At 43.1% G+C, this 13799-nt stretch overlaps 1 protein-coding gene across 1 annotated transcript in view; it reads left to right on the forward strand.

Moving 5' to 3' along the window:
- The first annotated feature begins 10756 nt into the window (after window positions 1-10756).
- Window positions 10757-13799, forward strand: part of KCNIP4 (potassium voltage-gated channel interacting protein 4) — a 1205567-nt gene continuing 1202524 nt past the window's right edge. Inside the window, exon 1 of the mRNA XM_060012752.1 lies at window positions 10757-10944. Coding sequence (XP_059868735.1) covers window positions 10884-10944 — 61 coding nt within the window. The 5' untranslated portion in view covers window positions 10757-10883. The remainder of the gene's footprint in view (window positions 10945-13799) is intronic.

The following is a 13799-nucleotide window of genomic DNA, read 5'->3' on the forward strand; positions in this document are numbered from 1 at the left end:
GACTTTTCTTTTTGGACTCATTTTTATTTATCCTCCTTAGCTGGTAGTCCAGATTATCAACTACCCGGAGAAGCTAGTGGCATTGGTAAGATGCTTCATCTCTCTTTACCTCAGTCTTTTCTTCTGTAAAATGGGCAATTGGTAGTACCTTCCTCATACGAGTATTAAATGACATAATTCATGATACATATGATATATATATGTGTATAATATATATGCTTATTTTTTTAAGTGTCTGCTACATAAGAAGTAGCAGACACTTAAACAAAGGCTAGTTTTTAATGTCTAAATAGCTTTAAAAATTCTGTTATTCAAGAAGGAATGCTCCATGTTATGGGTTATCTTTTATTCACTACAGACCCTTCACCCTTTAGATGCCATCAAAATGCCTACACCTACAAGCACAAGAACTAGGTTAAAATGAGCTGAGTCATGGGATCTTGAGGTCCAAAAAAGCCCCAGACTCCACGTGCCAAAGTCCACTTCAAAACTCCTCTTTGGAGGGTTTTCTCAGTCCTTTATTTACCTGTATAAATGAACTTACTCCACTCTGAGTAGTTTCAGATGGAGGCTGGGTTTGGACTGTTGAACTGGTCCCATTGTCAAATGCTGGCTTCAGTAACTGCCCTGGCTTGGAAACCACAGGGAAGAGGCACTACCCACCATCCATTTTACCTTTTCCAGAAAAAAAGAGATAAGATATCAGAACCTTTTCTTTATCCTCATCCTGTCTTCAGCTTCTGACCCTCTTATTACTTATTAAAACATCTCCCCCAGTGAAGCTAGAGGATGCTTGAATTGGTATGGTTTAGAATTGCCAGCCAAAATTGTGAAGGGAGACAGAGTTGGAACAATTGATTAAAAGGAGATCCTTAAATCAGCAGATACCATTTATGCATTCCTACCCTCTTGTGTCACAGGAACTCAACAGAGATTCTACAGTGTAGTGAAAAACACAAGGTCTGTGAACTTGCGATTTCTGACGTGGCATGTTGGTTTTACTAATGATCAGACTTGTGATCTCAGATCATTGCTCTAAACCTGGGTATCCTCATTTGTCAAATGGAAGGGAAATCTGCTACCTTGTAGGTAGTTGTTAGACATAATAACAAGTGCCAATTTCAGAACTTGACATAAGATAGGTGCTCAAAAATGGTAGCTCTTCCTACAGTATTACTTGGAAATACCAATCGTGCATAACTTTAGCCTGAAAAATAAAATGATGTTAATTTTCAAAGAGCAGCCTGAAACATATGAACAAGGAGTTGCTTGTTAACTCTTGTAAGAAGGTCACTAATGATCCTTAGTCCTAAATACAATGGATAAGTTGTTTCAGGTCTCTGTGGGCTTGACATCTTGTTATCTTTTGTTACTGTAGTCACTGCCTCTTTGGGACATTCTTTTCTTGGTTTCCACGGCACAGGGCTGGCCAGAATTCTGATAAAATGCATTTGAAAATTGACTCCAATCCTGTGCCCAGTCCCAGTTTTTCAGTGGGGCAAACTAACGTGATGATCTTCTACGAGAGGAGTGATGGGGTGGAGTGAGATGGAATTAGAAAATGCTTCCTGTCCCCACTCCCTCCACTTTGTGATTATTTGGGACTTTTTCAGTTCGTTGTATGATCACTTGGTACAGTTTTCACTATCTGTCTTTAGTAATGCGCTTTTTTGTGTGATTGTGCATAACGATTGAGACATATTTTTTCCCATCTACCTCAGAATGATACAACTCCACATTTATTAAGAATCTACATTTTTCAAGATTGGAATTTTATTCCCCACTCACCGTGTTAAGCCAGAGTTTAACACTATTTGTATTGTTCAGGATCTTGCACTAGAATTTTGCCTCGTTCTGCATAGAGGAGCAGTGTAACTTTATGATTAGCAGCATGGGTTCTGGTACCAGACTGCCCAGGTTTGAATGCTGGCTTTAACCCCTTGTAGCTGTGTTCCTTAATTTTCTCATCTGTAAAATGGGTACAATAAGAATATCACCTCAGTGGTTTGTTGTGAGAATTAAACTTGTTAAATAATGTGAAGTGTTTTAAAATTGTTCCCAGTCCAGAACAAAATGGTAATAAATGCTATATATTATTAACGTTTTCTTACATTATTCTCCCTGGACAGTCATTTCCATATACAGATGACTGTCATTTATAGATCTGTTTCTCCATCCCCATCCCTCTCTGGAATTCAAGGCTCATTCCCACCTCACAGTGGATATGCTCATTTGGATGGAGTCCTGTAGACATCTCAAACTCAACACATGCAAATCAAAAGACATCCTTTCCTTCCATGAAATGCTTTTTTCACTTTGTGACTTCCTGGTTCAGGTAATGGTACCATCATCCAAGCAGCATCTAAACCAAAAACTGGGTGTCATCATGACATCTTCATCACATTTTCTAGTCATCATGTCCTGTCCTCTAAATATCTTCCCGATGTGTCTTTTTCTCATCCACACTGCCGTCTTAGTCCAGGCCTTCGTACTTTATTGTCTGGTCACTGAAGGATCTCTGCAAATAATCTTCCTACTTGCAGTATTGCCTGGTCTAATCCTTTCTCTTCATGGCCACCAGAGTGGTGACTATAAAAGGATTGAACCTTTCAATGGGCTGCTAATGTCTCTGATCAAAGCCTAAACCATAACTCGGTTTTAAGAACTTCACAGTCCGGCCAAAGTTCCCCTCTCCTGCCACAGAGCTTGGCAGCTCTCTGTACCATTAACTTTCCCAATCTCTAGTGCTTTGCATATGTGGTCTCTTTAACAGGAAATGTTCCTGTCCTTTCCTCCTGTTCAGATGGTTAATCCATCCTTGTCCGTTAGGATTTCGATTCGACATTAGCTCTTCTGTGAAAGCTTCTCTAATACCCAAGATTGAGTTAGGGCCCCTTCCTGAATCTTCCCACAGCACATGAATCAGCCTTGTGTGGCACTTGTACTGTGGTGTAGAGGATACACTCATTGGTTATTGAGCTAGACTGCCTGGTTTGAATCCTGGCTCTGTCACTAGCCTGATAAGCTTGGAATAGTCACTTAAACTTGCTGTGCCTCACGGAGATACTAACAGTACCTCCCTAGAGTAGATTGAGAAGGTGGTCACAATTCTTCCCCTCCCTGTACATAGCCCTTTGTAATATGACTTTATAATTTCTGCCATCAAAGGTACATTCTTATTTCATCCCTTGAATCTTGGCTGGCTTTGTGACTTGATATAGCCAATGGGACAGTACCAAGTGTGTCCCAAGCAGATACTTAAAAAGTGCTGTACGGTGGCACCTACTCTCTGCTGCTGCTCTTAAGAATCCGGCAACCATCACCAAATGAAGAAATCCAGGCCGGTCTGCTAGATGATGAGGGAGACAGGGTCCAGTTATCCCCACAGCTCCAGCCAACTTCATGACATGTGAGATGGCTGTATCACTACCAGCTGACCACAGAGGCATGAGTAAGCCCAGCTGAGCACCACCTAAATGGGCAGACCACAGAATTGCAAGCTAAATAAATAAATAATTGTTATGTTAAGCCACTAAGTTTGGGGGAGGTTTCTTATATGACAAAACTAACTGATATATGCTCTTATGGAGCTCTGAGGATTACATAGGTTAACACTTGCCTGTGCTTCCACCAAGTGCACAGTAGGTGTTTTGTAAGAATTCAGTCTTTTTACTGCAGTTGTTACTTATGTGCAGATCTACTCCGATATTGTCACCTCCTTGAAGGCAAGCAACTCAGCCTTTTCTTACATTATAACCTCTTTATATCACACAGTGCCTGGCTTGATACGTGTTGAATGAAGGAACACACAATTTTGAGATTTAGTTGATAAGCAGAGCACCTGCTTATAGACAAAGAAATCAAGGTTCAGAGATGATGAAAGATGCCTAGTCACTTGTGCATCTCCATCAGTCTGACCCTTGTATATTATTTTATTGTACCAAACTTTTATTTACTAAGAATATTGGAGTTGGTAATACCAAATTTAATCTACTACCAACATTTTCCCAGTATAATCTTTTGCTGCTTATGCAGTTATGCTGATTTACCCATCCAAGTATTCCTTTTCCTAGGGGGAGAAAACGATTGCTCAAATAATTTATGAATTTTGTTTTATTAAACTTTGGTAATGTGTGAATGAATGGAAGAGAGTATTTTGATAGCTATTCTAATCACTGTGGATAAAATTTAGGTACTTGCCAAAAATCAATAAAGGAAGCAAAATATAAATGACGTGTCTGATAACCTTGTTTCTCTGTAGTCCAGTCACAGTGCCGTCTTATCTCTTTATCCCCACATCCTCCACCTGTGCCCTGAATTCTCGCTGACGACTGAGTCTGCCTCCATGTACCTTTCACTGCATTTCCACAAACGCCCCAAATCTTAGAGTGCTTGTTTTTTTTTTTTTTTTTTTTTTTTGCCGTACGCGGGCCTCTCCCTGTTGTGGCCTCTCCCGTTGCGGAGCACAGGCTCCGGACGCGCAGGCTCAGTGGCCATGGCTCACGGGCCTAGCCGCTCCCCGGCATGTGGGATCTTCCCGGACCGGGGCACGAACCCGTGTCCCCTGCATTGGCAGGCGGACTCTCAACCACTGCGCCACCAGGGAAGCCTAGAGTGCTTGTTTTATAAGTACTCACCATCCCAACATAGATTTTCATTCTTTGATACCATTTGTTAACATCACCCATCTAAAAGATTCTGGGCTTCTGAAAACCTAATGGCACTGAGACCTTGAAGGTCCCAGTCTTCCTTGTCCTCTCCTTTGTCCATTTGTTGACAGGTTGTTAACTAACACCTGAGCTGGAGCATCAACTACTTCATCTATTTTGACAAGTATTACGCAGCCCTTTCATTATTCAATTCTGACAGGTTGTCAAACGTACTTTTGAGTTATCCATGCTCAGAATTGTGGCCTTTTTTTTTTAACCTTAATCTGAAAAAAATAGATTCTTGTTTTCCCTATAACATTTCTAATTTAAGAAAGGATTTTAATTTTCCTAATACATTTTTTTTTTTTTTTTTTTTTTTTTTTTTTTTTTTTTTTTTGCGGTATGCGGGCCTCTCACTGCTGTGGCCTCTCCCATTGTGGAGCACAGGCTCCGGATGCGCAGGCTCAGCGGCCATGGCTCACGGGCCCAGCCGCTCCACGGCATGTGGGGTCTGCCCGGACCGAGGCACGAACCCATGTCCCCTGTATCGGCAGGCGGACTCAACCACTGCGCCACCAGGGAAACCCTCCTAATACATTTTAAAACAAAAAAAATTGAATCTGTTTCCTCAGAGGGTCAATTTATTGAAAAGTCTTCAATGTAGCAATTCAAATTTCTTATCAGCAATATAATACAGTACTTTGAACCACAGGCACAAACACACACACACACACACACACACACACACACACAGAAAGAAATGCATTTTCCTCTTTTTTAAGGACATAATCTGTTTGATTCAGATATTTGAAGAAAATAAGTGATTTAGAATGAAATTCAGTTTTCAGCTAATTCCAACTTTTGATTAAAAAGAACACCCTAGAAACAGGTTCATTTAGTCACAGTGAAATCATTTTTGGATAGTTTCATTCAAACTGCTAATAGATAAACTAGCAGATTCTTACTCCCCAAGAACCTGGTTTTAGTATAAAGGCAGTACAATGAGCAATTAAAGAAAATACAAGGATAAAATGTACAAAGTGGTTTGGAATTTAATGAACATATCCCCCAATAAGAACATACAGTTCAAATATAGAACCTAGAGATACGGAATTTAGTTAAAACCTTTTCAGCATTAACTTCATTAATGATTTAACTTTCAGTTCTTACAGGGCTCCCAGGCCACACTAAATTTCTGTTCCGCAGCAAATCCCCTAATCACCTTTCCTGCCACATAGAGAATGTCGTTAGTGGATTGCCTGAAGTTCAGAAGTCAGGAGAAATGCAGCTAAGCGATATAATAATTTTACATTTATAATATGGACTTATCCTAAAGACGAAGTTGCAAGGCAAATCTGAATTTTGCTGCTTAGAGAATTGCAGTTCATTTGGCAGTGCTCCAGCTTATATAAACTTGGCAAGGCTTATAGCACACGTGTTGAAAGATGTCAGATGATGAAGGTTTGTGTCCTGGCTGTACCCCATGCTCCTTGTGAAAATGCGAGTAAGTCGCATACTTTCCACGGGCCCTCGTTTCTTCATCTGCAAAACGGGGATAATAAAATCTGACCTACCTTTCAGAGCTCTAAAGACCATTCCAGCTACAGAATACAGAAACCCTACAGGAATGTCAGAATTCAGCTTGCTGCCCTAAAACTTTTACCTCATTTTTGTCTCATCGTGGCATATTCATATTCCCTTTAATGTGAGGATCTCAAAGTAGATTATTTTTGCTGATTATTATAATCACAAGAGAGATCAAGAGTCACAAAGCAATTTGCAAGTGTAGTCAGATGATCAAGGTTGTGAGTATTTGCTGCTTGAAACCTAATGAGGCAATAAACAATTATATCCATCTGAGTAGGGACTGCCACGAAAATTAAACAGGGTCGTCTCACTTGGGGGAAAATGCTATAAATTGGTTGTGATTATAGCACCAGCCCCTTCTCATGTCCATTGAGCTCTGGGTGCCTCCAAGGAGGCAGTACACATATCAGTGTCTTGATGAGCAGTGTCTCACTTTCATCTGCATACCTAGTACCACTCGATAATGTTGTTAAAATAAGAATACTGCCTCAGGAGGTCTGGAATGGGGCCCCAGATTCTGAATTTCTGACAAGCTCCCAGATGCTACAGGTGCCTTAGTTACCTCTGCTGTAGAGTAGTGATTTCTCAAAGTATGGTCTTGAGGTGTGTATTAGTCTGCTTAGGCTGCCATACAAAATTCCATAGACTGCGTGGCTTGAACAATAGGAATTCATTTTCTCACAGTTCTAGAGACTGGAAATCCAAGATCAAGGTTGGGGCAGGTTTTGGTTTCTGGGGAATGTTCTCCTCCTGGCTTGCAGACGGTTGCTTTGTCCTCACGTGGCCTTTCCTCCAAGCTACCTCTCTTTCTCCTCCTCTTCATAAGGCTACCAGTTCTATCTTAAATTGTGGACTTTAGTTAATAATGATGTATGATTGGTTCATTTGTAACAAATGTACTGCACTAATGCAAGATGTTAATAATAGGGAAAACTGGGCAGGAGGAGAGGAGGTGTATGGGAACGCTCTACTTTTTGACCAATTTTTCTGTAAACCTAAAGCTGCTTTAAAAAAAATAAAATTTATTAATTAAAAAATAATTAGATTCCAAGACCTTTACCCCAAATTCAGTGAATCCATCATGGGGGATGGAGCACAGGTGTTTTCAAACCTACCCTTTTGGCGATTCTCATGTATGCTGCTGTTTCAGAACCATCAGTAGAAACTGAAAGCTCTAGTTTTGTAATCAGATAAATGTGGGTTCAAATCTCAGCTGTAGCTCTTCAGAGCTGACTGATCTCGGGCTACTTACCCTCTCTGAATCTCAGTCTCATTTTAAAATCAGGGTAAAAATAACTCTATAAAGTGATTCTTCTGAGTGTTAAGTGATATCTGAGTGTTAAGTGATATACTGATGTAGAATTTTTAACCCGGGTCATCATAGTAAGCACTCAAAAAGATTAAATACTAGAAGTTTTTCCATTATTGTTATTAAGTCCTGATGAGCAAGGGAGAATTGTGCTGAAATGTGAGGGGCTTTCAGAAAAGACTAGACAATAAAAGTAATAGGCAATAAAAGATCAGGACAATAATAAAAGCAATCCTGGATGCTTCTGCAACACTCCAAGGTTTATATATAGCTTTCACTTTCATCACCTGACTTAATCCTGACAACGACCTTGCAACGCAGAAATTCCTCTTTTAACAGATGAGGAACAGAAGCTTAGAAACAATCAGTGTTTCTGAAGGACACAGAGCTGGGAAATGTCAGAATCCACAATTTCTAAATCCTAGACCAGAGTAGTAGTCCAGTGTGGTAATTAAGTTTGAGGCTTCTTAAGTCAGACTGGGGGGTTCAAATCCTAGAAATATTGATTAGTACTGGTGAAAAATTGGCAAACCAGTTCACCTGAGTTGTAATGTCTTCGCTAGTTAAATAGGGATGACAACAGTGCTTTCCTCTTAGTGTTTTGTAAAGATTCAGGAAATCTGGGATTAAAGGCTGGCATGTGGTGAGTTTACTATATCTGCACCCATTTTACTATGTCTGGACCATTTAATATGGCTCCTTGAGGGGACAGTGTGTATCCATGTTACGCAACGAATAATCTAAGGTTAGTCAAAGAAGTTGTGGGAATCTTTGTGCTTATCTTGGGGGAATGAAGCAGGGGAGGGGGGCTGGGATTGCTACAGCTTTTAAGGAGGAGCAGTGGGCTGGCACAACATGCTGTGGCATATGAAGCTCTTTTCTATAACCGTTGCGACATCTGAAGTGCCAATAAGATGCTGTAAGCAAGGCAGTGTCACCCTGGCCCTTCAGTCCCAAATACCAGAAATGACAGTAAAGGTGGCAACAAAAAGATGATGTTCCCTGTGATATTTGGCAATGACAGGATCCACATGAAGAGAAAGAATTCTGTATAAAGAAGAAATTAATTCCATGGTACCCAAGATCCCAAACAAGTATTCTGGGAACAATTTATTGCAAAGTTCTTGAGCACAGTGTCTACTTTACCTGATTGTGTTGCCTTCTTTACAGCTAGTCTAGGGATAAACACCTAGTAGGATCAAAATAGACAAATACTCATTGGATAAAATTTGAAAAGTGGGTTGGTCCAACAAAGTATTCTATGTATTTTGCAGATGGAAGTGGAGTTGTATATTACTTCCCACACTGTGAGGGAAGGTTGGGTATATTTGTCGTGGAAAAGGCGATGACGCCTTTTCTCCTTTGAGTTCGTCATGACAAAATAAGATGATGATAATGATGATAGCTAAGTATCAGGATAGTGATAATAGTGGCAGCTCTTACTGAACTCTACCCATGTGCCAAGAACCTTTCTAAACACTTCACAGATGTTGCTTCATTTAATCTTTCCAACAGTCCATGGAAGCAGACACCTTTACTTTCTACATTTTAGAGATGAGAAAGGGAGGTTATTAGCCCTTGGACACACCACTAGTATCAGCTGGAACTGGGATTCTGACCCAGTCTGCTGGACCCAAATCAACACAGCTTTAGAAGCTATCTGATAGAAAATGATGGAATTTAGAGCTGGACAGGTGTTAGTGATCATCTGTAGAGTAAAAGTTGTGAGAGTGGTTTCTGGAAAGAGTTTCTGCAGAATTAGAGATTCCCGTGTGCCAGGCACTGCCCTAAGCCCTTTACATCCACCGATTCCCTTAAATCCTCACAAAAGACCAATAAAATAGGCGCTGTTATTATCCCGTTGTTACAACTGATGTAAATAATTTGCACCAGGTCACAAAATTAGTAAGCAGTAGACTTGAACCCAGGTAATGGTGGTGTCAGTACCACTCCCGTTAACCATGAACTGAAACGAAAGTCAGAGGCATCGCAAGAGATCAAGTATGTCTCTCCAGGGGTTGGGGGTGGGAAGAAGGACGAGAACGTGGCAGTTGAGACAGTCTCGGAGTAAGGGGCACGATTTCAGCTGGTGAAATTGTCTAAGGGTGGGTGTGGGTGCTGCACAGGAAGAGCCGGTGATTTTGCAAAAAACAATCATAAATGGCTTCCACCCAAATCATGGCCAGTTGAGAGAGGGAGGGAATTTTATTTCAGTTAGCCCAGAGAACTGGTCAATTTGACCTTTCTTCTCAAAAGATGCTTCATGCTCTTGACTTTTGGGGACACAGAAATCAGCATTTTGATTTTGGTTTTCTCCAGTAGCAACCGTGGCTACAAGTGGTTTATTGATTTGTCTTTATCTTCCCAAACATCCCTGGCCTTGGTTTGCTTAAGAGGGCAAGTGACACTGCGTGATGAACTCCCCGGGGCGGTGAGCGCCACCTCCCCGCAGAGCTGCCAGGGAGCCCTCAAGTGAAACCTTCCCTATGGATGCTTGTCCGAAACGCCTCCCCAGTCTCCTCCACTCCCTCTCTCCAAGGTGCCATTCTCATCTCGGCCTTGCCCGCGCCCCTGGGTGGGAAGAGCCCGCCTTGCCTTTCCCAACACCTAGCCAAGTCGCATGACTGGGTCTAACTTCAATTGGGAAAGTTTCCAGTCTAGGAGTTCCAGGACTTTCTGGCGCTCTGCCCGGTTCTGGAGAAGGCATCTCCTTGCTCTTCCCTTCTGGTGTCCTTCGAATTCAGCCTAACTTCGCGCAGCAACATCGCGAGCTCTAGCCTTGACTTGGAGCCCCTGGGGGATCCGGCAGCGCGTTCTCTGCGAAGGCGCGGTGCCCTCGAGCCCCTCTGCAGAGCCGGCGCTGCGCGCACCAAGAAGGGGTCCGGGAGGCGCCGCTCACAACCCGCTGGCAACTCTCGGAGTCGCCTCCGGTCTCCTTAGGGTCTGGCTACTCGGTGGCCAGACCCCCGCGCCAGCACCCCCTCCCCCATCCGGTGACTCGGCCGCAGGTGGCAGAGGCGGCGCGCGGAGCGGGAGAGGGGAGGGGCGCCTCGCTCCCGGGCTCTCGGTTGGCGGCTCCCGCTTCCAGCCCGCCGCCCGCGCGGCTCCGCCGCCCAGCTCCGCGCAGCGCCCCCGGCGCCCCCCTCCGGCCTCCGCCCGCACCTGCACGCCGCTCCGCGCGCTTCGCAGCCGCCGCCGCTGCCGTCGCCTCTCTCTCTCCCAGCGCGGCGGACGCCCCCGGGCTGAGCGGCGAGGGCGCTCTGGTGCTAGACCCATCGCCAGACACCCCTGGGCCGGTTGAGTCCCGAGTCCCGCTCCTGCACCCCGCGTCCCCAAAGATGAATGTGAGGAGGGTGGAAAGCATCTCGGCTCAGCTGGAGGAGGCGAGCTCCACAGGCGGTAGGATGCAATAAGCATTGGAGCGGGCGCCCGCTTCTACCCTCCTTCCCTTGCAATCTCAGACGGGAACCCCTTCCCGGGCTGGGGACGCTTGTTGCCTCTGCTGCATGAGAAACAGTCACCGGGGTGGGACTGGGAAGGGGAGGCGGCCGCGGCGGGAATGGGGGTGCGAAGGAGAGGGGGTGCATGCGAGGTCCAGGTCGGGGAAGAAGAGGTGTTTGTAGTGTGTGTGAAACTCGCCGGTGGCAGGGTCTCCTGCGATCCTGTGCCTACTTTTGCCTTCTCTGAAAATTTCCCATGTTGTTGGTGCATCTGCCAGGTGACTTTAGACCACACACTTCCTTCTCCTAACACCTGGGGATAAATGAGCTGAAATAGTATTGATCCTCTCCCTCCACGTTGCCTTTATGCTCCCAAACATTTCTTCATTAAAACTCTGTTTTGGTCCCCTGGTAATATACAGGCGGAATGTTTCCCAGGTCAGATGCTTCAGCAGAACCGTTTATGTCTTGTTTTTGCCAGCTTCAGTTTGGTGTGTTCGGAGAAAATGGTCCTCAGTGACCCTTGGAAATAATTTATACATAGTACAGCCTTGGAAAGGTACTGGGCACTCTGTGCAAGGAGCTTGGTTTCAGAGTATTGTGCATTCTGCGAAAGCAGGGAAAGGGCACGTTTTAATCAGTTTAGTGGTATCCGTAGCGAAATACGGGACGATATCTCCCACCCCCCTCAACCCAATAAAGCCTCTTCGGTTGAATCGATTTGTTTTTAGATAGCTTCAGTGTGTATAGTTTTTTAGAGGAGCCGTAAATCGAATGAAGGGTGTTGTAGGGAAGCTGAGAGTGATTGAGAGCTGGACATTTCCCAGATTATATAAGATGAGGAGTCACACATGGCTATGAAAAACTTGCACTTGATGTAAAGTTGCAACGAAAGAGGCATTTCCACATTCTACCTGTTTATATCCAGGGAAATGGGGCCACTTCAACTTGAGTCCATCACCCTAATTTATGGACATTGAGATTTGGACACATTCCCTTTCTTCCCTTCCCTCCATTAGTTCAGGTGATTGTAACTGGGAGGACTCTAGTCTTCTTAGTATGTGAAATTTTAAAGAAAATGTCCTTGTAGGCTGGAAAAAATAATATGATGGTCACCTTTGAAGCCCCAAATTTGACTTGTAATGATGTTTAGTTTAGGTCTTCCTTGTGACAATAGCTGCCACTCATTGCAAACTAAGTATGTCTAGGATATATTTTATGAGCGATACTCATAATCTTGAAGAGACTGAATTTTTCAGAATGGCAGTTTAAGTGTAGAGCGCTCAGTAGTTGTTGAGTTCATAGGCTCTCTGTCTTTGCAGTTCCTTTGACTCAGAATAGGGTAGGGAGCTAGCTATCCTTTCAGGGACTTACTCATGCACAAGGCAATAGTAGGTACTCAAAGATAGAGAGGGTTGTAGGATCAGAAGTCCGGGCAACTGGGTGGCTTGCATCGTCCGGCCGCTCAGCGATAACAGCTTTTTGGCTGGGCCTAGTCTTTAATTGGCCAGATGGGGATTGAATCAGCACGTCTGGTCTATTCACAGTGCCATAGGTGGCCATAATCTCTACTGGATAAAATGAGAAAGATGAAATCACATCTGGGGAGTATGATGTATTAAAAATAACTTTCAGTACCATCTCTAGACTCAACATGTGTTCATTGTTCCTTTGGAGAATAGAAAGATGTTGATTTATGTCTCAGCTCAGGTGGACCAAAAGGGAAGTGTTTTCTGGCTTGAATTGATTTGACACCTGTTTCTTGAACTGTACTCACACGTTTTTAGAGTTAATTGTTATAGAAGAAAAAAAATGTTTGAAGCACCTTTTTTAAGCACCGTTTTTTTTCGTTCTTAGTGTAATTGTTTCAAGTTTATATTAGAGAATGATCCCCAGATATGTAGTCTATATTATTTTCAGCAAACATAAGCTTTAGTACGTTGGTGATTTGTGCTCAAATATAGGGTAGTCTTGACAATCCTGGGACGAGAAAAGTGTCATTTTTGAAGGTTTCAACTCTAGTTTCAATTCTTGTTTTAAAACAGTAGTCCCTGACCTCTTGTTTCCTTTCAAATAAGTGGGACATTAGCGTAACTTCTTATGTGACCATGATGCTTTTCTCTTGAATATGTGCCTCTTGGATGGAGGTTTATAAAATGATTTAATTGAAATTTAAACAAAATTTAACTGGAGGATCAGACTGAGAGGAATGTATGAAGATGAGAGGGAAATCAGGAGTTGGAGAAGTGTGTGTGTGTGTGTGTGTGTGTGTGTGTGTGTGTGTGTGTGTGTGTTTTATGACCTGACTCTAGAGCCAGAATACTGTGGAAAACAGTTTGTTGAGAAACACAGGTGAAAACTACACTAAAGTGAAAGTAGGGAGGGAAATGCAGGAAAGATGGGAGCAGGGTTGTGTTGCGTTGCTAAAAGTTGAAAATAAAATAACTAAAAAAAGCTCATTCCTCACTCTTTTCAACAGGTAGTACGTTTAATATGCTAACTGATTAATACCACTTCTAAGTCACTGTAGTTGACACTTAATACTGCGCAGAACAGAAAGTGGACGCTTGTCAGTGACTTCATACAAGTAGAGAAGCTTTCTTTGGAATCATACTGCCCACTTTTACCCTCCCTCTCATCAGCTTCCACATTAACCCAAAAGCTTGCCCCAAATATATTTTTCATGTCATTGTCCACTCCCATTATTTTGCTCCCCTGCTGTAAAATCAAACATAATCCTGCTACTGGTGGAGAGGGAGATGCCAATTCACTGGTGTACTTGAAAGAGAATCAGAAAGAAGGTCAGAGGAAATA

This window comes from Delphinus delphis, chromosome 5 (assembly GCF_949987515.2).
Source record: "Delphinus delphis chromosome 5, mDelDel1.2, whole genome shotgun sequence".
In the NCBI taxonomy this organism is placed as follows: domain Eukaryota; kingdom Metazoa; phylum Chordata; class Mammalia; order Artiodactyla; family Delphinidae; genus Delphinus; species Delphinus delphis.